This window comes from Pavona decussata, unplaced genomic scaffold (genome assembly GCF_977016875.1).
Source record: "Pavona decussata unplaced genomic scaffold, jaPavDecu1.1 SCAFFOLD_273, whole genome shotgun sequence".
In the NCBI taxonomy this organism is placed as follows: domain Eukaryota; kingdom Metazoa; phylum Cnidaria; class Anthozoa; order Scleractinia; family Agariciidae; genus Pavona; species Pavona decussata.
This window is the reverse complement of record NW_028145675.1, coordinates 1,620,814-1,644,220: the sequence shown is the minus strand read 5'-3', so window position 1 is coordinate 1,644,220 and position 23,407 is coordinate 1,620,814. Positions and strand designations below refer to the sequence as shown.

The 23,407-nt window shown below is 39.0% G+C and overlaps 1 protein-coding gene and 1 long non-coding RNA gene across 2 annotated transcripts in view; one reads left to right on the top strand and one right to left on the bottom strand.

The window, feature by feature from the left end:
- The window catches only part of LOC146455533 (uncharacterized), a 234,614-nt gene that overhangs the window by 36,995 nt on the left and 174,212 nt on the right, over positions 1-23,407 (top strand). The gene's annotated exons all lie outside the window — the stretch shown is intronic.
- The window catches only part of LOC146455534 (uncharacterized), a 194,741-nt gene that overhangs the window by 6,958 nt on the left and 164,376 nt on the right, over positions 1-23,407 (bottom strand). Inside the window, exons 4-8 of the mRNA XM_085094258.1 lie at positions 10,670-10,743; positions 7,221-8,472; positions 2,052-2,252; positions 1,346-1,750; positions 272-366 (exon numbers count right to left, since the gene is read on the bottom strand). Of these exons, the coding sequence (XP_084950384.1) occupies positions 272-366; positions 1,346-1,750; positions 2,052-2,252; positions 7,221-8,445 (1,926 nt within the window). The 5' untranslated portion in view covers positions 8,446-8,472; positions 10,670-10,743. The remainder of the gene's footprint in view (positions 1-271; positions 367-1,345; positions 1,751-2,051; positions 2,253-7,220; positions 8,473-10,669; positions 10,744-23,407) is intronic.

Here is a 23,407-nt window from a genome sequence, read left to right as displayed (position 1 = left end):
TACAACTTCAAAATAATGAAAGAAGGCAGTCAGTCTGTCCGTAATCCGATAGTGACTATAAACGACTGTTCCACTGGTCACCAAGGACAATTTGCAGTCTTCTTCCCTCCACTTTCCTGTTGCACTGAGGCCCATTATCAAAGTGCTCCATAATGCTCTTATTGCAATTACTGAGAAAGTCACTACGCTATTGCCAGTGTACGCCCTCAATTTATTCCTTTCCGTTACTTGATCATGTTTAAAATGAACAAGAAACATAGAGAAGTCCTACCTCCTGAAACTCTGAACTTGTGTCAGTCCATCTTGCACTCGCTCGTTGATCTGTTTCAGTTTGTTGCGAAGGCAAGGCAGTGGCGCCTGCTGCACCTGGTTATTAATAATTTAAACACAGTTAAACACACCATAAGAAAGCTAATAATACAGAGAACAATTTGCGGTTAGCGTGACATATTTAAAACATTTGATTACGTTGAAACACGAGTTCAAAAATGAATTTAGCGCAAATGTGACGTTTCGAGGGCATCTGATTTAAAGTCAAGGAAATATATAAAAATATTAGGGGTGCAGACAGTAGTAAGCCGCTAGCTAGCTATACATATCTCACCCCATAGAAATGTAAACCGCCATGAGACTTGGTGATATGTGCGGTATATAGGAATTCAGTCATTCATTCATTCATAAACATTGAATATTAAAACTTCTATACTGATTTCTTCAAGTTTCAAGCAGATTTCCACGACACTTAACATTGTTGTTAAATTCATCTTGGCCAATGTATCAGTGACCTCGTTTTTAACTTTAATTCCATGTTTAAGAACGTCACTCTTACCGGGAATTGAACTATTGCATTCAATTATTCTGAACATGTTCAATTCTACAAGATACTTATGACTGCAAGAAGATGAGCATATAAAAAGTGAGGCCTGAAACACTCAATTATAACGCATAAAATCAAAATGGCATCCAATAGCACAAGTGGCCCTCGCACAAAAAAATACCGAGTCCTCGGAGAAGAGCACGACAGTGAGAAAGAAAATTTCATTTACGCAAATATCCTGTAATAAATAAATTCTTCTTTAGCCGCACGTCAGGCCATTAACGTTTGAACGACCAGAGCCACACCCATTGCCTCTATTAGAGAACCCAAGATATCAGCTCTGAAAGAATTGATCCACGCGTTCTATGCAGCGCACAGCGCCTATAAGCAGCATGAACCAATTATGCTTGATTTCAGTAATACTGTGACTTTTCTTCAGTCCGTCACCTGATAGGGTGGTTGCCAAAAAATCAATATTACGATGTATCTACCGCTATAAAAATTTTCTTAAGTTCATCACAAACTGACCTGCCAATTCCATGAGAACTTTCTTACACAGAAAATAATTTTCTTCTTCAATGCATGTCTTCAATTTCACTGTTCTTAGATTGAGCCTTCTCTTCATTTCTTCAGTCACAAGAAATCCCTCAGCTTTGTTATTAAGGTGACCACATTGATAGTCACTCCACAAACTTTCAAGGCTTTCCAGGGAAGGACACCGAACCATTATTTCTAGTGAACCTACGTCTACGGACTCTAAGGCTAAGTTGTAAGCCTTTATAATATACTCAATAAAGGCACTGACTCCTTCAGCTGAAGATAGTCTGTGGTGACTTGTGTACACTTGTATTTGGCGCGTTAAAATTTCATTGACTATTTCCTTCTGTTCGTCACTTAGATCTTGGGTGGTGATTACTAGCCTGATGACAGCTCCTGAAAATCAAGACAAGGTCACTGAGATGTGAGTTGACTGTTTATTTTCCTTTGAAATCAACAACTGCCTTCGGCTGTTAACCCAGACAGCTACGTCCCCCCAAAAAGGAATATCTCACCACACACATAGCAAGGGACTCTAAAAAACTGTTAGGTATACTGTTACTCCAAATTGCTTCATGGTACATTCATGTGGGCCTTCTGTGATGTCTGCAACGTTAGTCACGGACACACCTACGACACAACTTGTAATTACAGGGGATGACAAAGACATTTAGTTTCTAAAAGAAACGTTATGTACCTAGGTCTGGAGCGGCTCCTGAAATGTTTGACCTCCTTGCAATATGAGAAGAAACGTTCCTCAAGGATGAAGCATCTCCACTTGTTTCAGACGCTTTCTTTTCTTCATCAGGTACCTGGAAAAGTTGTTGCTCTGAGGCTGCTCCGTACATTGCCTCTGGTGCATCAGCAACAAACTCTTCCACCCTTCCATCTGAGGCATCTGCCAAAAAAAAAAACTTCTACATATGCGTTATTGACCAAGCGTGAGGTCAAGATGGCTGGATTATCCAGCCATCTTGACCGAACAAGCTTGGTCAATAAAGGATTTATTATATGGCTTTACCTTCAAGTTAAAACTACAACAGCAAAACAAAACAGGACACGAAACTGCTCTACTCGGAAAGAAATACTTCATAGCCGGCCGGTGCAAGATTTATTTTCAGTCCATTTTTGGATTAGCATGTAATCGTGGAAAACAAGGAATCCTAAATTATCTTAGGGCTCTAACTTTATAATGGCTTGAAGGGAGTATACAGCTATTGAGAACGAAAAATTTAGATTTTCGCAATAGCGGGAAGATTTTAATAGAAACCGGCAAACCCGCCATTTTCAGCCGATCGCGCGGTGGCGTAAATAATAAACATTTTTACACAGTTTTCGGCTTCCAATCATTAATTCTTGAATGAAACGATAGATTTTGAGATTATATGCAAACATAAGCCGAAAAAAAGAGCGGGTGAATCAGAAAACTGGGCGAAACTTTGACAAGATTTTGTTGTTTACAACAAGCAAGACGCGGCTAAATTAAAAACGTGAGCTTCTTCGGCGAACTTGAAAAACAATACTTTTCTGAACTGCTCTAAACACTTAACGCAACTTCCACTACGCTATGATTTAAATAAAGTCATTGCAAACCTAGAGAACTTATCAATTTGGCACTCGACTTGAGACAATAAGTTTTACAAAATCAACTCTATCTAAAATACTACACGCAGAGCAACTCACCGATTCAACTCACATTCATTGTAGCTGAAACAAAATTTTCACTACACCAGGACGATTCCATTCTCTTTCCTTTCCTTTAGGTAAATGTTGAGAAAGTTTACCGAACTTTTTAGTGAGCGTTTTCCCCCAAAACAACGAGAAAATCGAAGAAAAGATTGCATTGTTGTTGGGATTAAACTTTCGATGCCAAGCGGACGGGCAACGGGTAATCCCGAGCGGGCAAGATGGAGCTATCTTGCCCGCTCGGGATTACCCGTTGCCCGTCCGCTTGACATCGAAAGTTTAATCCCAACAACAATGCGGGTTTTCTTCGATTTTCTCGTTGTTTTGGGGGAAAACGCTCACTAAAAGGTTCGGTAAACTCTCTACATTTACCTAAAGGAAAGGAAGGAGAATGGAATCGCCCTGGTGTAGTGAAAACTTCGTTTCAGCTACAATGAATGTGAGTTGAATTGGTGAGTTGCTCTGCGTGTAGTATTTTAGATAGAATTGATTTTGAAAAACTTATTGTCTCAAGTCGAGTGCCAAATTGATAAGTTCTCTAGGTTTGCAATGACTGTATTTAAATCATAGCGTAGTGGAAGTTGCGGTTAGTGTTTAGAGCAGTTCAGAAAAGTATTTTTTTTAAGTTCGCCGAAGAAGCTCACGTTTTTAATCAGGACGTAACATGTCGATAATTTCGATAGTCGATAAAAGTCGATCGTTGTCGATCGATTTCGATACTAATTAATCGACAGATATCGGAATTCGATAAAAGTCGATCACATAGTTTCTTGTGATTATCGACTTTGATCGATTTTGATCGACTTTGATCGATTTCAATCGACAAGTATCGAAATTAAAAAATCCGATGTTTGGCGAGAGACAAAGCAGTGTCGTAAGGAACGCACACGCTTATTTGTCAGTTATTTGTGCATCATGTATGACAATAGCAGATAATAGAAATGAAAGGTGTAGTTGAACTTGCCTGTTGTTCCCTTGAATCTTTTTTTGTTTTTGTTTTCGATATAACATTTAGTCTCGACGCGTTGATCTTTACCAGCGTTACACAGTGCTGCCATCCATTGAACGGTGAACAATGGAAGCTGCGTGACACAGCGTGACATGACCCAGCACGACTAAAGTTGGTTTTTTTCTCTTCGAAGACTTTATTTTGCCGATTTTATACTGTAGTTAGATGCTTCAATAAAAAAAAAAAACTAATAACAAAAACTAAACATGACAAACTATCCCTTCCATCAAAATTACTTGATAAGCAAATAATTTCAGATCGAACCTCAGAAATACTTTCTGACAAGTTCGTAGTACACTGTTTGGCTCCTATTGTCACTCTAACAATTAAAACCTGTTATAACTGAACGCGAAGAAATGTACACAACTCTTTACAAATTCAACTGCGCCTGGAATTAGTTTCCCTGAGAAAACACTTGAGAAATGTTCTCACCGACAACTGTCATAAAATTAACCTGGGCGGCCAGCCACGAAGATACAGTTGCGGACTGGTACAATAACCACCGAAGGAAGGAAAAACAAGGAACATACAAGCCAGGGGAATTTAGCCAGTGAATTTAAGCTGATTTAAGAGAGAAGAGTACCTGGTTGTACATGTTAAAACTGATTAAAAAAAATTATGATGAAAAATTGTCAATTACTTTGCTGCTCACCATATTCCTGCATCCTAGCGCTGCCTAGTGGAAACTTTGGGCGGCTCCACTCCCTTACCGGTGACACCTAACATTGGCCCTTCCCCAGGGTCTCTCTTCCCGTCCAACGGAAAGAAGAGAGACCCTGGGAACTAGGTTGGTTGATCGGTTTGAGTTGTTCGAGGAGTTATACTGGGTGGGCTACAGGATGCGATTTAACTCAGCTGATGCAGTCAATCGGCAATCGGTATGTGTTAACAGGTGCTAATCAGTGTTGATCGATCATTTCTCAAAGCAAGCCTTCTGTAATGAAAACAAACCACTTGGTTGTTCAGTTTTTATTGAACTTTATTTAAGTCATTTGCCACACGGATTTCATTTTGGGCTGTTTACACTTCCATAACATTTCCTTCAGTTGAAAATCTAGTGATTATCGACTTTTATCGACAAATTCAACTCGCTCTTGTGATTATCGACTTTTATCGACAAATTCAACTTGTCAATCGACAATTATCGACAAATATCGAGTATTATCGACTTATCGACTACGTTTTCGATGATCGACTTTGATCGACATGTTACGTCCTGTTTTAATTCAGCCGCTTCTTGCTTGATGTAAACAACAAAATCGTGTCAAAGTTTCGCCCAGTTTTCTGATTTACCTGCTCTTTTTTTCGGCTTATGTTTGCATATAATCTCAAAATCTATTGTTTCATTCAAGAATTAATGATTGGAAGCCGAAAACTGTGAAAAAAAATTTTATTATTTACGCCACCGCGCGATCGCCTGAAAATGGCGAGTTTGCTTGATTCTATTCAAATCTTCCCGCTCTTGCGAAAATCTAAATTTTTCGTTCTCGATAATTGTACACTTCCTTTAAGCCATTATAAAGTTAGAGCCCTAAGATAATTTAGGATTCCTTGTTTTCCACCATTACATGCTAATCCAAAGGTGCACTGAAAATAAATCTTGCACCGGCCGGCTATGAAGAATTTCTTTCCGAGTAGAGCAGTTTCATGTCTTGTTTTGTTTTGTTATTGTAGTTTCAACTTGATGGTAAAGCCATATAATAAATCCTTTATTGACCAAGCTTGTTCGGTCAAGATGGCTGGATATTGGCCTCGTTCTTTTTTTGCGTTTTTATGAACCGAGACGAAGTCGAGGTCCATAAAAACGCAAAAAAAGAACTTGGCCAATATCCAGCCATCTTGACCTCACGCTTGGTCAATAACGCATATATACTGCCCTCGCATTTTGACCTATGGTTAGCGATTAGACGGCAAGCTCAATGTATTTTTAGGTAGTAGATAGAAAAGTTCAACTTGTCGCCTGTTCGCTAATAATCATTGCACCGGAGCAAATATCAAAGTCAATCAAGGGAAGCAAAAGCGAGCTATCTCATTTCTTTAGTACAATCTTCTGATTGATCAATGAAACATTTTTTATGTAGCTTTTGATAGTTTAATGCAATGATGCATAATAAATCGAACGATCTCAGAAACTGGCCACGTTTGCGAAGTTCTTTGATCAAAGTTTCATTGAGTAGGGGTGGGGCTGATACCAACGTTTTGATTTCTTACAATATCCATCTGATATCGATATTATAACGTCCTTGTCCATAATTTGTATAGTAAAATCATCGTTACAGGTAGTACCCAGACTTTTAACAAATAGATCATGTATAAGACGCTGGGCTGGAATACTTCGTTCCAGTGAAGTATTAACAGCGCAGAGACAATCAGGAAAAATATTTTTCCGGTGGCAAGAACCGTTTATTGGCTTTCCTCAGTACAGCCTGATGATATTGCAAATTTCTTGCTTTGGTCAGTGAATTATGCTAACTGAAAATGCTAAGGCATTACAATAATTAGTATGATTCCGTACATAATCCCTGAGACAATGACATCATCTGACTCCAGTTTGTTGTAAAAAAATTCAGGGCCCCTAGTGATAGCAGCCTCGTACACTATACATGTAGCTCAATGGGTCACCCTACCTACATAATTACAGTTGAACCTCTTTATTACAGACACAAAGGGGACAGTAATAAGTGTCCGCATTAAAGAGGTGTCCGTTTAAGAGAGGTAGGCTTTATATGGATTTCGGTCTCTCAGGGGACAAGTGAACTGTCCGTAACAGAGAGGTGTTCGTATTAAAGAGGTGTCCGTTAGGAGAGGTTCCACTGTACTTCTATAAGGGGGGTTTATTGCAACATATACACCTCAAACGAAAGCGAATTAGCTGGAAACCAAGTAATTAAGACAAGTTTTCGAGCACATTATCAAAATGAGGCCTTCAAATCATTGATCCTGAAACAATATACTATGGCTTCAAATTCTCGTTTTTACTCCTTACAGCACCATAAACCATAAGTAAAAGACATCTAAAATTTCACTTCGGAAGATAAGATTATGTCTGGGAAAACGAAAAAACTCATGGGAAAGCACTGATTAACAGCTTTTCTTTGAATGCTTCGCCCTAATAAGCAATTTGAGTTTGGAACAGATCATTAGATAATAAAAACTAAATTAAAATCTTACCAATACCATAGACCATTCTCCACATCTTTTCCACAAGTGCTTCACATTGTTCCTTCCAACTGTACTTGTTGTCATAAGTAGCTCTCAGAAATTTGATCTCGTCAAGCCGCACTGCATGACTGGCACGGACACCTTCAATTGCCTCTGCCCACTTTGGAGGATCATCTGAGTTGACTATCCATGATTTTCCATAAGGAATGTTCTCTAATGTTCTAGCAAATCCAGACTTGCTACCAACAAGAATGGGTAAACCAGCTGACAGGGCTTCAAGGGCAACAAGACCAAATCCCTCTGATCTGGACGGCATAATGGCAAGATCAACCTCATTGAGTAAGTCTTTCATCTTTTCTCTATTTTGCTCAAACTTTCTGACAGTCAGTTGCTCTTCAGCGATACCACGTTGGAGAAGTTTTTCTCTAACCTCTTCCTGTTTTCCTTCAGAAGCACCCACAAAGATCAGATGATAAGGCTTGCTGTTCAGCAGGTGATGAGTAAATGCTTCAACGGCAATGTTGTATCCCTTTAGTTCAAAGTCTTCATCATCACCACGACCACATAACAACACTTTAAATTCACCACTCTCATTAGGAGCTTGTTTTAAGTCCCCAAATTCCCTCTCAAAAAGACCTGGCTTTACAGGGAAAATATCCTGATTCTCCTTGCATCGTTGGAGATATGAAGAGTACGAATCTTCCAGCCTCTGTCCAACAGGCACAACCAGATCAGCCATTTCACAGAGATCAACTTCATCCTGGTGTTTCTTTTCACCCTTTGAAATGGGATCAAGGTAATCTTTGTACCTACTGAGGTCTTCAGGAGCAGTATGCACCACTTGCACCCATTTGCAATTGGAAAAGTAGGCAGATCCTTTTATGAATTGTACTTGCCGGCCAAGCTTCACACCATGGCCAACAACAATGTCCATTTTGTGATCTTTAGGAGGGACGCCTAACCAATCTAGAGGTTCATAGCCTGGGCGTTTCTTGGCATCAACGACAGTTACTCCATATCTCTTAGCCTCTCTTTTGTCTTCATCTTTACAAGCACCCTCTGGGACCAGGAGAGAGACTTCAACTTTAGGGTGTTGTGACAGATGAATTGCAAGCTCTCTGTTTAGTGTGGACAAACCACCAGCTGATGAGCTCCACTCGCTACCAAGAAGAGTTACTTTCAATTTTGCATCAGAAGAAGAATGGACTTTAGATTCAGGCACGTCTTGAGACATTATTTCAATGCTGACCTCGAAACAAATCTGAAAAACAAAAACATATAGTCTCATAAGGCTTCACGTACTCCTCAGTGCCTTTGTTTTTCTGTTTTTTTTGTTGGACATAAAATTACCACTGACATGTACAGTATAATGAGCCAAATAACAGGCATTATTAGCACAAGTACATGTACAGTACCACAGTATTTATGCACATGTTAGAACGTAGCATTAAATACCAATACAGTTACCATATAAGTTCTGTTATGGCCCTCTCTCTCCGTTAAGTTCCCACTCTCTTATTTATTTATCGGACTGAAAAAAATATAAATGAGGAAGCAAGTATGGAGTTAATAAGCCCCAGAGGGGACTTAATAAAGCATTTACAGTATTTGCAGGCATATCAAAAAGATCTTTATTGAGCCTTAATTGATAATTGAAAGCAGAATTGTTCTTAAATAAATGGGGAAGAGTGGTTAAAGTGCTAGATGCAAGGCCTAACTACAGTATATTACTGATCTACAGGTGCTGTACTGTATACAAGTATGAAGAATGAAATCCAACATTATGATACACGTACATTGAGACTGAAAATACTCTTCAGCACAAAATGGTTGAGAGAATGAATGTGTGCCTGAGACAAGAATCGCTTTCTCTGGCAGGGACTTTAATTTACTGCTTTAGTGTAGTAGCGGTAGTAGTAGTAGGGTCTGTATTTAGCGTGGGTGATATATACAGCTGTAATAGTGCCTAACGCTCATAAACATGTAGCCTTTAAGAGTTACATGTGGTTCTATATCCTAGTGTCCTCCAAAATGTCCCTCAAGGAAAATGCAATGTACTGATTACAATTGGAATGGAGAGTATAAAGAGAGCAAGAGGACACCAGTTCAAGCATTAAATTTTTCTTGTGCTCTTAGCAGATAATTAAGAAGCAGATAACTTGAACCTTAACAGCAAGTAGACTTACGATGAATGATTGTTGGTATCTAACTGCTAGGCATCTCTTTATAATTATATAACAAGTATTCAGTGTTAAGTGTTATTGTATATACCTCTTACTAACCGAATTTGAGGTCTGTACTGTTAGTTATGGACCAAGTTTTTTCCTGTTGATTTATGGCCCAACCACGAAGCGCATGGGCCATAAATCACCAGGAAAAACAACGATCAGTAACTCACAGTACTGACCAAGAAAACGAGATAAGTAAGATATTTATTAAATCTCTGACGATAATCGGGTGTGTGGGAAACTAGTTGAAGTTTAGCAGGCCGTACAGTGAAATACGGCCCACAAAATTGACCAATCACACCACATGTACTTCGTGGGAGATATAATAAAATTAATGTAAGTATTTGAATATTTTTAAAATGCAAGGAAATGTGATATAAAGTTTTTAGGCATAGCTGAAGGGAGGGGGAAAGAGTGAGAAAAGTGGGGGTTCCTTAAGAGTGGGGACTCCCACATATTTACAGCTACACTGTACATATATACAGAAATTATACTCCTTCTCCCCCTCCCCTCTCCAGTGCAATTACAGTAAAGACCCTGGAGGACTTAACAATGGAATAAATGTGATGGAATATTTTAAGCCTGGTAAATAAATGACAATGGTGTATCATTCAGTAAGTGACACAAGCTTACTCGGAAAAAAAATCTGAGTGCTCCTATCAGGAGTTGAACCAAAGACCTTCCAATAATTACTAGTTCAGATGCTCATTCATTGATGTCTAATGGTCTAACTTTTGAATTCTTCAACCAGTTAAACCTGTGTTTTAATTCTTGCCTTAGTGGCTTATTTTTAACCTACTATCATGCATGTATCATTTATGACATTGTAGCTATTCTACAGTGTACAGTGTACATATGTACATATGTAGGCATTTGTTCCCTTGTTCCCATCCCACTCCTAACCTGTACAAAAACTATGAAGAAAGCACAAACAATAATTATTGACCCATCCGTCATCTTTAGAAGTGCTAGTGCTCAACAATGAATAGTGGTCCAGGAGGGATAATTTAAGCAGCTTACAGCACAGATGTTGGGGTTGTTGATGAGATTTAAAAACAAAATATTCAAATACAACAACTTTGAGAGAAGAGGAAATGAACTCCAAGTTTCCCAAACCATCTGATAAGGATTGTAGTTGAAAGGCTTAATAGTGAAGAGCTTTTAGGCAATAATTCTTGGGATGTAGAAGATAAGAGCAGCCAGAGGTCAAAAAGATACATTAGGGTGTACCTTTTAAAAAAGGTGCTGGAATCACTTCATCTTGTTCCCAGTCTCTCAATCAGGCTGAGCGTTGCTTTGTACCACTGGTAAATAAGAATTTAAAACACGTACAGTGAAAATGAGGTAATAACGTACATTCTTGACCTCTACAACAACGAATACAGAAAAAAAGTTTACGTTACCATTCAATTTTATAAAATGTATACATGGCAGTTACTTGTCTGTCAATGATCATAAATACCAAAATTGAGCACTTTGTGAAGTTGCAACCATATTTATTCAATGTGTTCTTGACAGGTGCTAAAAAAGATAGACTATGTGAGAGAGCTGTTCAACAGGGATTAATTTAAGAAACAGCTGAGTACTTAAACTATTGTACCCCACCCCAAATTTATTATTGCATTAGGCATAGGTCACACCTAGCAAAGTTTTGCGAGAATTTGCCAAGAAAAAAGTGCACTGGTACACCTTGATTATTAGTTTGACTGAGTGAAAATTAATGGTACATTAATTCAGCCTAGGGCTAAAGTGATGGACTCAAGTAAAGGATTATTACTAGAGTGGGTACACTGCCATAGCAATGGCCAGCAAATTGAAAACTCTGGTTATTTACATTAAAGGGTTGGGACATGTCAGGAAAAACATTGGTCTGTAAGCTCAATTTAAGAGAAACTTAACATATAGTTGTTGGTTCCATAAAATAGTAATACCTTGGGATCCCCCAGCCCCTAGGATTTTCCATTACAGAGGCTTAATTTTCACAAATCCCCCCCCCCCCCCCCACCACCACCCCTTGTTTATGCTTAGTTGTCAGATAAACCAAGGCCAAAATATTGAGTCAGCAAAAAAGAAAGAAAATAGTAGAAAAACAGTAAAAAGAGAAAAAACACAGAACCCATGTGCTAACTGATTCACTTCTAGTCCACATAAAAAAAAACCCAGGCACTTTTCAGTGAAACAAAAACTTAAAGAAAAATTTGACATGAGAAGGTTTAATTATGCTCTTAGCCCTTAGACTGCAAGTAGTCTCCATTTTACTTGCAAATCCACAGGGAAGAAATACAAAAAACTGGGAGAGAATGATATCTTAGGGGCAAGCAGCAAACAATGAGCCATGAGTTGCACACGCAGGCAGCAAAGTGTGGAGTAGCACTGTGGGTGCCGGGAGGTCTTCCAGCACCCACACTACTTGCAGCTAATGGCTTTGCCACTATATGTCCCTGGGATATCATGCTCATTAACTTTGTTTTTTGTTTTTCCCCATGGATTTTGAAGCAAAAGAGAGACCACTTGCAGTGTACTCAGCCCTTAAATTACAAAACCGTTTATGACTTGATACTGGTAATTGCATATATTAATACTAACTCAACTTTAACAACAATAGTTATCAGCTACTGACATTAATATTGATTATTGAGCACGTTCTCGATCTCTTGGGAACTAATTCTTTTGCTAATAATAAGTTTATTATCGTTTGTCTCACGATGTAGTCACTTTGACTTTAAATGCCGATGTTTCCACTGTTTATATTAGTGGTAGTCTTTTCATCAGGTGATGAGGTCAACTGGTCACGCGGCACCATTTATATCATGATGGTTGGCTGTGATTGGTGCATTTCGATCTTCATTGCTCCAGCAAGAAGTAGTCGACCCTCATCTCCTGATGAAGACTAGCAGTAAGCAGTCAAAACGTTGTGATTTACAACTCAAAGTTAGTACATCATGACACTGATAATACCCTTATTATTATTGTATCTACCATGATGAGCAACGATTAACATGCAACCTCTTTCCTCGACATTAATTCTTTTGCTATTCAATCTCAACCTCCAGCAAAACTGTCAATCTTTATCACTCAGATTTACAACTTCTACACAGAAACATTTATCTGCTAAATAAATGGCATGATTGGATAGGGACCTGTTAGCAAGAGCATGTTTGATGTGCATAATTATAAATTCAAATTCAAATCATCCCAAGCATTCAACTTAAAGTACAATGTAGCAATTAATAGTTATTATGCTATTATGTAAGACACTGGAACTAGAATTATTTTCTTAATCTTAATCTATGACAATTGATTCTCCACCACTTTTGCATGATTATCAATAATTATTGTCGGACATCGCCAAAAAATGCCAACATGAACTAACAGGTATTGATAATCAGTGACTGATTGGCAGGTAGACATTTTTTCCGAAGATTGATTTCACTGATTGTTCAAATTATCCAGAGGATATGTCCCACTTTTTGTTCGGGTTTAATATGGCAACATGGGATCCATTCTGAATAATTGCTGACAAGCAGTCCTACTTGATGGGTTATATACATACTGATTATTTGATTACTTATTGATATTTACAGTTGAGTGCCAAAAGTAATTCATGTATAGTATACTTTGATATTCTGAGACTCCTACTACATTCTCAACCAATCAGAAGCAAAACCAAAATCAATTGTACCTAATATTGTAGCCGCATATATTTTCCTTCACTTGGTGCTCGATACAGGTACATGTACATGTATGTATGTGTTTCTTTTTTTATTTATTTAGATTTGTTCATTGCACTGTTTTCTTATTTAATTGTCTTTCTCTTTGTTTACTGAATCACTTCTATTTTTGTGCTGTTAATTTTCTGTTAAGCGTGCAAACAATTGTAAATGCTACCCACCTCGAATAGCCCTTGCTAACTGTCGGTATCAATATTGTAATTTGTCTATTTTCATAATAAATTGTTGTTGTTGTCTGTTTACATCTCCTGTGAATGGCCAGAGTGATTGATTTGGTTTTAGTTTTATCACACTCAATTGAAAATGGCTATTGTTGTTACAGTATGTTTATAAAGCATTATAAAGCTTTATAAGTAATATATGTTCAAGCCCAGTACTGAACTATATACATTGTGGTTTAAATTTTTGGGGGTTTAAAAATTTTCAAATCAGTTTAATTTTCATTTCCCTTTGTCTCAGATTATGGTAATGAATACTGTACAAAAGAAAACAAAAATTAAACTGGTTTAAACCAATAAAAATTTTGAACCCCAACATATACAAGACTTTATTAAACTGTGTCACTAACAAGAGTTTTTTAAAAAACAGTATACCAGCAAATACGATTAAATTCAAGCAAAAAGTATTGAAATATGGGGTAGAAATCACTCACCTGTCAGATTTGTATGACCCTATGTATGTCTAGAAATGAGCTTCAGTCAGAAATTTAAAGGCAGAGCAATTGCCTCTCCTCGAGGGCCGAGCAACTTTACTGGTAAAGGGATAAAATGTGGAATGATTAGTTTCTTCTTAAGAATTAACCTGTCTGCTTGAAAAGAGAACCCCTTCCAAACTAAAAGTGAATTGAAAGATGCCAGCAGTTTAACTTGGCCATTTAAACTTCTTTAAAAATTCAATTTAACGTACTGAATTAAAGTTCAATGCAAAGACTTGTGGATCCAGATCTTTATCTGGCAGCATTCTATCACTTTGTTACTAAGCAACAGTTACTGTTGTTCTCATGATCAAATGCAAGCCCAAACTCGTCAAACTCAACTCTGCTTAATCAATGCTTCCAGACCCATGCAATTTCCTTTCATACAGTGTATTTAGTGTTTTTCAGGTGATATACTCCCGGTTCAACTGCTACTTACATGTACTTACTACTTACTAAAGATATAACTGTTTTTTTTTTTCCAAAACCACTTTCTCAGACAATCATGGCCAATATTTTCTGAGAAAGGTACAAAAATTTGTGTTCTGGATATTTATGACCAGTCACCATAAGCTTGGTGGTGCTGTCTTTAGTGATTATGTACTCTAGATGTACTCAAATGTTTGATAAATGATTTCTAAATAAAACCAGATATGTCAGAGGTTTCTGGATTAAATTGGGCATATGGTATCAACTACAATCAAGCAAAAAAAAATATTGCTTGGTTCTAAAAGTTGCTTGATTGATTATCAATAAAAAATAACATTATTACCCCTTACAGTATAATGTTGTCACTGATTAGTCACTTAACAAAAAAGTTAGTTGATGTTGTAGTTCTGAATACAAAGCAATAAGCTGTGCTGAGTTTACTTTTAATGTGTAGCTTTCTGTTGATGATCTAAGCTGTACTTAAGACTCTAACTACATCACTCATACCAGGAGGCAGCTTGCAAGTGAAAAAAACAATTTAGCTTAATAATTCATGCTAAAGAATTGAAAGCTAGAAGACGATCTAATCTTCAACTTACTGTTGTCAGGGTTAATTATCCAGTCCTTGATCTTAAAATTTGCTTCAGAGTCAGATAAACTCTCTCCTGTCGAATATTTCTCGTCTCCTCGGGGGTTGAGTACGTTTCCTAGTGAAGAGGCAAAACGTCAAATGATTAGTTTCTTTTTAAATCTTGTATGGTCTCAAAGAGTCGAGAAATTCTTAGCCTGCCAAAACCGGAAGTGAATCGAAGAATCGAATGCCAAGTCTAAACTTCCAAAAACATTTAATTTAACTCACTGAAATTAAACTAAGCAAAGATTTGCACCTCTAAATCTTTGTCCGGTAGTCCAAATATATTACTGGACAATAGTTCTCCTCGTGTGCACGGTCAATCGATCAGCAAATTCTTGAATTTTCTGAGAGAAGTTAGTTCGCTTCCACAACCAACAGTATGATATCCTTTACTATCCTTTGGTGTCTTCCCAAACAGTGTTCTCCCAGTTAAACTAATCTCTCCTTTTAGTTGGACTTCCTGTCTGCGTTTTTCTCTCCTCTGGCCAGCTTCGCCACATAAATCATACAGCATCCAGCCTTTTGTTAGACAGATTAGACGCTACCCAGTTCGGCCATCTTGAAACTCGAAAACTTCCCGGGAATCCCAGGGGCCTTCCAGTAGTGAAGGATCTGGGTACGAATACAAAAAAGCGTCGTCTGGGGGTGGTGGTGGGGGTTGGTTGTCGTTGGGGTGAATGGGATGAGGTGCGGTCATGCTGGGGATCCTGATCGAAGATGTACGCAGAAGACGAATAATAACGAGGAAATTATTGCCGTTAAGGACGGTGCCTACAAATACCGAAGTATTTTTGTGCGGTTTATGACTATGCGGGAAAAGCAGATCTTAGCAAGGGCTATTGGAATCCAAAAAGAAAATTCGGGGTAACCATGCATTTTTCAGAGATAACTAAGCAATAATATCTCTAAAAAGCGCCAAAATATAAAGCAATGTATGGGATTTTTTTCCTAAATTAAAGCTTAATTATCTCTGAAAAATGCGTGGTTACCCCCAATTTTCTTTTGAGATACAAAAAGCATTTGCTAAGTTCTGCTTTCTTCGTATAGTTTTAAACCGCGCAAAAATATTCCTGTACTAGTAGGCACCACCCATAGGAAACCCGAGTATCTCGAGATGCGCAGAACGTATGCGCAGTAACAATAGTAGGCACCGTCCTTAAATTAGAAGGTTCGAAATGCCGTATTTACGGGCTGAAAGAAAAGAAACAAAAAAAAAGGGAACAACTTATAATACAAAAAGGAACACGAACTAACACCAACACTCGACTCTTCGAAATATCTGGAACGAATACCTAGAATGCATGCTGATGAAACACATCTTACATATGCTGATAGCGATGTGAACGCCATTCAATCTTTTCTCAACGAAGATTTGCAAAACATCAGCAAATGGCTAATTGCAAACAAACTTACACTGAATATGACCAAGACCGAGTTTATTCTAATCGGCTCCAGACAAAAGCTAAGAACTCTAACTGCCACTCCTATTTTAACCATCAATGGTACCCCCATAAACTAAGTTTCAACTTCTAAATCCCTGGGGATACTTATTGACTCAAACCTTACCTGGGGGAACCATATCGATAAGCTGGCTAAAAAGATTGCCTCTGGCATTGCAGCAGTCAAACGGGTCAGACAATTTGTTCCCTCATCAACGTTTTATCTTATTTACAAGGCTCTAATTCAAACCCATTTCGATTATTGCAGCGTTGTCTGGGGAAATAGGCCATTTTCATGATGGCGTCATTTTACTACAACTACCAGAATTCATTTCGTTATCCTTTTCAAATGCAAATTTTGTAATCCCAGTGGAGAGCAAAGAACAATAGCTCTAATTAGCATGAGAAAAGATAAAAACAGAAGGATTCTGGTACAGTAGTGTAGTTGCAGGAAAATGACGCCATAGTGAAAATGTCCTATTGTGGCATAAAATTAGCTGACAAACTTCAAAAGCTCCAATATCGTGCAGCGCAGGCCCTAACCTTCTCAAACTATGACACTGATGCTTCTGAACTGTTTGAAAGATGAAACTGGGAAAATCTCAGCACTCAACGCGGTAACATACAAAAAGTCTCTTAATAACCTTGTCCCAGAATACCTAGGGTCCAAATTTACAAGTCGATCCATGACTACTCCTTATACTTTCCAAGATTCTGAAAATAATCTATCCACTCCACTCCCACACACAAACTACGTTCGAAATTGTTTTAACTACAGTGGTGCTGTCCTATGGAATAGTCTTCCTCAAAACTTAAGGCAAGCAGAATCTCCGAGTAATTTCAAAACACTTTTAAACAAACACCTGACAGGAAAAAAGTAAGGCACGGCATTCATATGGAAAACAGGTTTTAATTAGGATAAGTAAATTTTAACATTGTAATTAGCATACTATGTATATGATGTATTTTAGAGTTAAATATTAACATTTTATACTTCTGTACCTTTTTAGACCTGATGAATTTTTACCGTGTATAAATAAAGATTACTTAAAAATATCAGTGTACACCGTTAATGAAGTTTTCGATGACGTTCAACGAGGAGGTTGAAAGTTAAGGATCACGATAGGATTAGGGTAGGATTATTTCTGCGTCTGTTAGTTTCCTCCCGTATATACTTTAGCTTTGTTACATATTTTCATTTGCTATTGATCATTAATTTAATTTATCTAAATAATTTACTGCCCATGCAGTGAGGCCACTGACACACATTAGCACTTATCAGTTAGTACAGGCCTGTAGCCAGTATTGAGGGAACAGAGCAGAGACAGAGTAGACATTTGTCCATAGTTACACGAAGTATCATTAAGGCAATTAATGGATCAAGTCAGTAAAAAGAAAAATAATTATTGATCTTTCATCAAAACAGCCTACGGTTGGACAGTTTCAGTTACTGCTTGTCGAATTCTTTATAGCTAGGAAGTTCAATAGAAAACACTTTCCGGAAATAGTTTTGAACACAACGTACTCTGCTTAAAATCATCGGAGTCTCGGAATCTGGAAAGGAGAGCAAGCGGATGCGCGCACAGCCAGTGACGTATGATGACACTGTTGGATTGAGTGAAGCCTCAGAGCGATAATGTTGAATTTAGACTGAAACCAAATGTTGCAATAATTTACAGAATTTTTTGTTTAAGTAGGTAGAACTGATTGACGCTTAAGCGATTTAAACTGATAGCCGAAAGCAGAAATGAAATTGTTCACAGTAAACCAGAGTTTGAGCTTGTAAACCAGAGCTAAAGGGATCATGAACGGAATAAAGAATATAAAAAAAATTTACTGTGACCAAACTCTACATCTGGTGACTCAGGATCTACACAATACTGATAATCGTGTTGGAAGTAATCCCAGGTTTCAAAACATAAAGACAAACATAGCTACCATGTAATCCCCCTAATCCACTACAACAGAGCTAGGGTTTTTTGTTATCATGATCTTTTCAAAACCTGTCTGATTTCGTTAAGGAACTAAAACGGAAGTAAAGCGATCCTAGCCCGGCCGCATCTAAAGGGTATCCTGTAGCAACTTGTGGGGTCGTGCAATTAAACAGTTATTTAGACAACATCATGTAAATAGACAACATTTGTCCTTAAACCTTGCCCAACAGGTCAGAATTCTTTTCTATAAACGTTCTTACACCAAATTATCAGTCTGCGTTGTCTTTTCTTCCTTTCGACTTCCTTTCTATTTTCTCTCTTTCTTTGCCGACTTGTTACTATACACAAACGTGCCATCGGAATCATATCCAAATCAGCTTTTGACGTTCTTTTTATAGCTACTTAAGTGTCATTGTCTGAGAAAGTGTTCCAGGGGCCAAAACTTGTGGTCAACCGATCTGGCTGAAACTTGGCACAGAAGTTGGTTGCCATGAGATATTTGAAAAGCCAATTTGGCTCACTTCTCTGACTTTAAGTTTTAGAGTTTCAGGGGGGGGTCTCATTTTTTGCCCTTTGAGCACAAAAAATCCAGCCTTTCAGGGGTCATTTTGAAAGTGCCATAAAACCCAACTGGTAAATTGTGCTGCCAAATGAATTTGACCATGAATATTACTATAATAGAGCTCTCATTTCATGCATGTGACTTTGCCCTCAAGGCATTGGACAGAGAGGAGCCTGGGGCTAGAGTTAAGCCAAAATTAATGTCAAAATTACAACTTAAAATTGCCATTTTTCAAAAAATCGGTGTATCTACCTGCCTTCTTGCATAACATCCGTACCTAAACCGTTATTTACTTTAGTGACCCAACTATCAAAATCAGTTGAGAAAAAATTGGCTTATCACGGTTTGTTGAATTTTTTTCACAAACACTCCATGCCTCTATAAGGTCATGCAAAATGGAATTTTGAGCATAAGTCATGCCATAAACAAACCAAATTGTTGACATGAAGCCCTTATTCTGTATTTGGTCAGTGAAAATGAATTGCTAAAGCCAAATCAGTTTAATTGTTTAGAAATACTCTGATTCTTACCTTACAATTGCTCTTAAAGGCCTTTGATTAGCACAACAAATACCCTGATTTAGCAAAACAAGGTTTAGTTTGTACTTTGAAAACCTAGTACCCATCAAACAGCACAAATGACGAAGGCCTAACCTCGATATAACGATCTTTCTAAACGATGCTTGAATTTTTAATTGATTAATATTCAGTTCCAAGTCATAATTCTTCTCCGTTGCTCCAAGCATGGAAAGTCTCTATATTTTGTCAGGCCTGATTTTTATTATGATTACAAGATAAAGTTAGCTTAACGAAAACGTTCGTTAGCATATAATCTATGTCTGTTAACAGCCTGAACAGTTCTTGTAAATACCCACCAGTAAAGGAGCATGGCCATGCATACATAGATATATAAACTTACGTAGAGATATACGAGCTGCAGTTTATAGCAGTGCCGATGTGACCCGTTACTTCAGAGTCCTCTAGAGCGGAGTAAATGAAACCATCTGTCAAGAAGGAATGCACAGTTAGGAGAGCTCGATAGTGTAGTGTCTTATATTGCGTTACGGGCATGCGCACGGGGTTGTTATCACGAAGCAGGATTAGAGTAGTGGAAGTTTCCATTAAAAGAGTTCAGAATTATAATCGTGGATTCCATAACTGGCGACGAGGATATCCCAAACGAGCTCATCTACAACTACAACTCAATTTACAGTCATTTCGAAACAACTACATCGGATAAGCAATGGAAAAAACAACATTCTTCTCACCACCACGTGCGCTGGCCGCCATCTTGAAACTGTTTTGAGGTGAAAATCCAGACTTCTCGACTCAGTTGAACGATAATATACACTCGCCACGGAAGATTCCCCGGAAAATTGCATCACAAGATTACACCGAACGATTACACAACTGCCGAAGAGAAATGGCGAATATTTTACCTCCATTTCCTCCATTCTCCGTACATGAAGACGACGCGTCAGTCGGTCCGCGTTGGAAAAAATGGTTGAAGCGTTGTGAAATGTATCTCGCTGCTCATGAGGTGAAAGATCCGACACGTAAGAGAGCGCTGCTACTATACTCCGCTGGTGAGGAAGTCGCCGACATTTTCGAAACACTTCCAGACCAGGGCGAAGAGAAAGAATACGACAAAGCCGTAACCGCTTTGAATGCTTACTTCCAGCCCAAAGTAAACAAGACGTACGAAATTTACATGTTCAGAAATGCTACCCAGAATCCTGGCGAATTGCTAGATTCCTACTGCACACGGCTCAGACGCCTGGCTCAAACCTGTGAGTTTGCCAATGAAGACGAAGAAATCAAATCACACATAGTCGTCTCTTGTTCATCTTCACGACTACGGCGAAGAGCTCTACGAGAAGATATGAATCTCACAAGACTTACTTGCCTATGGCCGGGGTCTAGAAATGTCTGACAAGCAAGCGAAAGGTATCGAGGAGCACGAAAAGTTAGCCAAAGTATCGCCAGTCACGACAGAAAAGCGAACGTCCGAAAACAAGAAATGCTACAGATGTGGCGAACACTACCCTCATAAAGGGCGACCTTGTCCAGCCCTGAAAGAAACGTGCAAGCACTGTCACAAAAAGGGTCATTTCGCTACGGTGTGCAGAAGTAGATTAACTGGCAAGAAAGTCAACACAGTGGGTGAAGGAGATAGTGATGAGTCCACTGATGAAGAATACACCTACCGTATCACTCTCCACTCCGTGCGTGACAAGGCACAACCATTAACTGAAGTTATCATTGGAGAAAAGACAGTGAAATGTCTAATCGACTCAGGAGCGGGAGTGAATGTTATTGACACGAATACTTTCAATCAGATGGAGAATATTCACATTTCACCTACTTTAAAGAAGATCTATGGCTACAGATCTTCCGAGCCTTTGCCAGTCGTTGGAACATTCGAAGCCAACATCAAGTCGGGAGTGACCAACAAATTCAAGGTCGCACAATTCTGTGTCGTTGACGGACAGGATGGAAACCTGATAGGCTATGAGACGGCAACCGATCTTGGACTGCTGCGCATAGTAAACAGTGTATCAGCACCCCAGGTGGATGACATCGTGGAGGAATACAAAGATTGCTTTGAGGGGCTGGGGAAGATGAAAGATAAAGCTGCGAAATTACATGTCAATAGTAGTGCAAGACCACTTGCTCAGAGGTTCCGTAGACTACCATTTCACGTTCGAGAACAAGTCGAGACCGAGCTCAAGAATCTAGAGGAACTTGACATAATAGAACGAGCTGAAGGACCGACTCCTTGGGTGTCCCCGATAGTGGTAGTTCCAAAGAAGACAGGAATACGCATATGCGTCGATATGAGAGCGGCCAATCAGGCTATAGAACGGGAACGACACCCAGTACCTACTGTAGAAGACCTAATCGTTGATCTGAATGGATCCACTGTGTTCAGCAAGATAGACTTAAACCAAGGCTATCACCAACTTGAGCTGGAAGAAAATTCTCGAGGCATTACTACTTTTGCCACGCACATTGGTTTATTTCGATACAAGCGACTCACCTTTGGAGTCAACTCAGCAGCTGAAATATTTCAGAAGTCTATAGAAGAGGTATTACAGGGAGTCGAAGGTGCAAGAAACATATCTGACGACATAATAGTGTTTGGCAAGAACCAAGTTGATCATGACAAGGCTCTACGAGCTGTTCTTCAGAGAATGAGAGAAAACAATCTAACTGCGAACCCTGACAAGTGTCTGTTCAACCAATCATCCATTGACTTCTTTGGCCATCACTTCTCTGCAGACGGCATCAGTGCAGACGACAAGAAAATTTCATCCCTCATCAATGCCAGTGCTCCCAAGAATGCAACTGAGGCACGCAGTTTTCTTGGTTTGGCTCAGTATCTTGCACGCTTCATCAAGGACTTTGCATCCATTTCCGCTCCAATCCGTCAACTCACACACAAAAATGCCAAATGGGTGTGGGGCCCAGAAGAACAACATGCATTTGTTTGTCTTAAGTCTCGCATGGCAACTCCAGAAGTCATGAAGTACTTCAACCCCTCGTTGGAAACAGAGCTGATCGTTGATGCCAGCCCTGTTGGACTGGGAGCAATTCTCACACAATTAACAGCAGATGGAGGAATGAACATTATAGCTTATGCAAGTCGCTCACTCACTGATTGCGAAAGCCGTTACAGTCAAACCGAAAGAGAGGCCCTGGCAGTGATCTGGGGAGTTGAACACTTTCACCTGTACCTGTATGGATCATCCTTTCGCGTCATCACAGATCACAAGCCATTAGAAACAATTTTCAACAACCCCACCTGCAAGGCAACTGCAAGACTTGAAAGACTACAGCTGCGCCTACAGCCATATGAAACTGCAGTTGTTTACAAGCCAGGAGCAGACAACCCAGCCGATTACATGAGTCGTCATCCTGATCCCAAGCAGTCACAGACCCCCCGTCATGTATCGAGAGTTGATACCTATGTCAACTTTGTGATCACTAATGCTATGCCATCTGCCGTTACCCTTCAAGAAATCAAAGATGCGACAGTAACAGATGAAACATTGCAGAACCTGGCAAGGGTGATTACAACTCAAAAGTGGCACGAAGTCGGAAAGGATGTTGGTCAGTACCAACAGATCAAACAGGAGCTGTCAGTGTCAAATGGTGTAATTCTGAGAGGAACCCGCATAGTAGTTCCTGGAAGATTACGACAGCGAGTGATTATGTTAGCCCACAGTGGACATCAAGGCATCGTCAAGACGAAGCGTTTTCTGCGAGATTCAGTCTGGTTTCCAGGGATAGATAAAATGGTAGAAGAAATGGTGAGAGAGTGTCTACCATGTCAAGCTGCAAACCATAATACAAAGCCGGTTTCTGAGCCTCTACAAATGTCCCCACTACCACAAGGTCCGTGGCAAGAGCTATCCATGGATTTCTGTGGTCCTTTTCCAAATGGAGACTACTTGCTAGTCGTGACTGATGACTTCAGCAGATATCCAGAAGTTGAGATCCTGAGGTCAACATCGGCAAAAGCAGTAATTCCACACCTTGACAG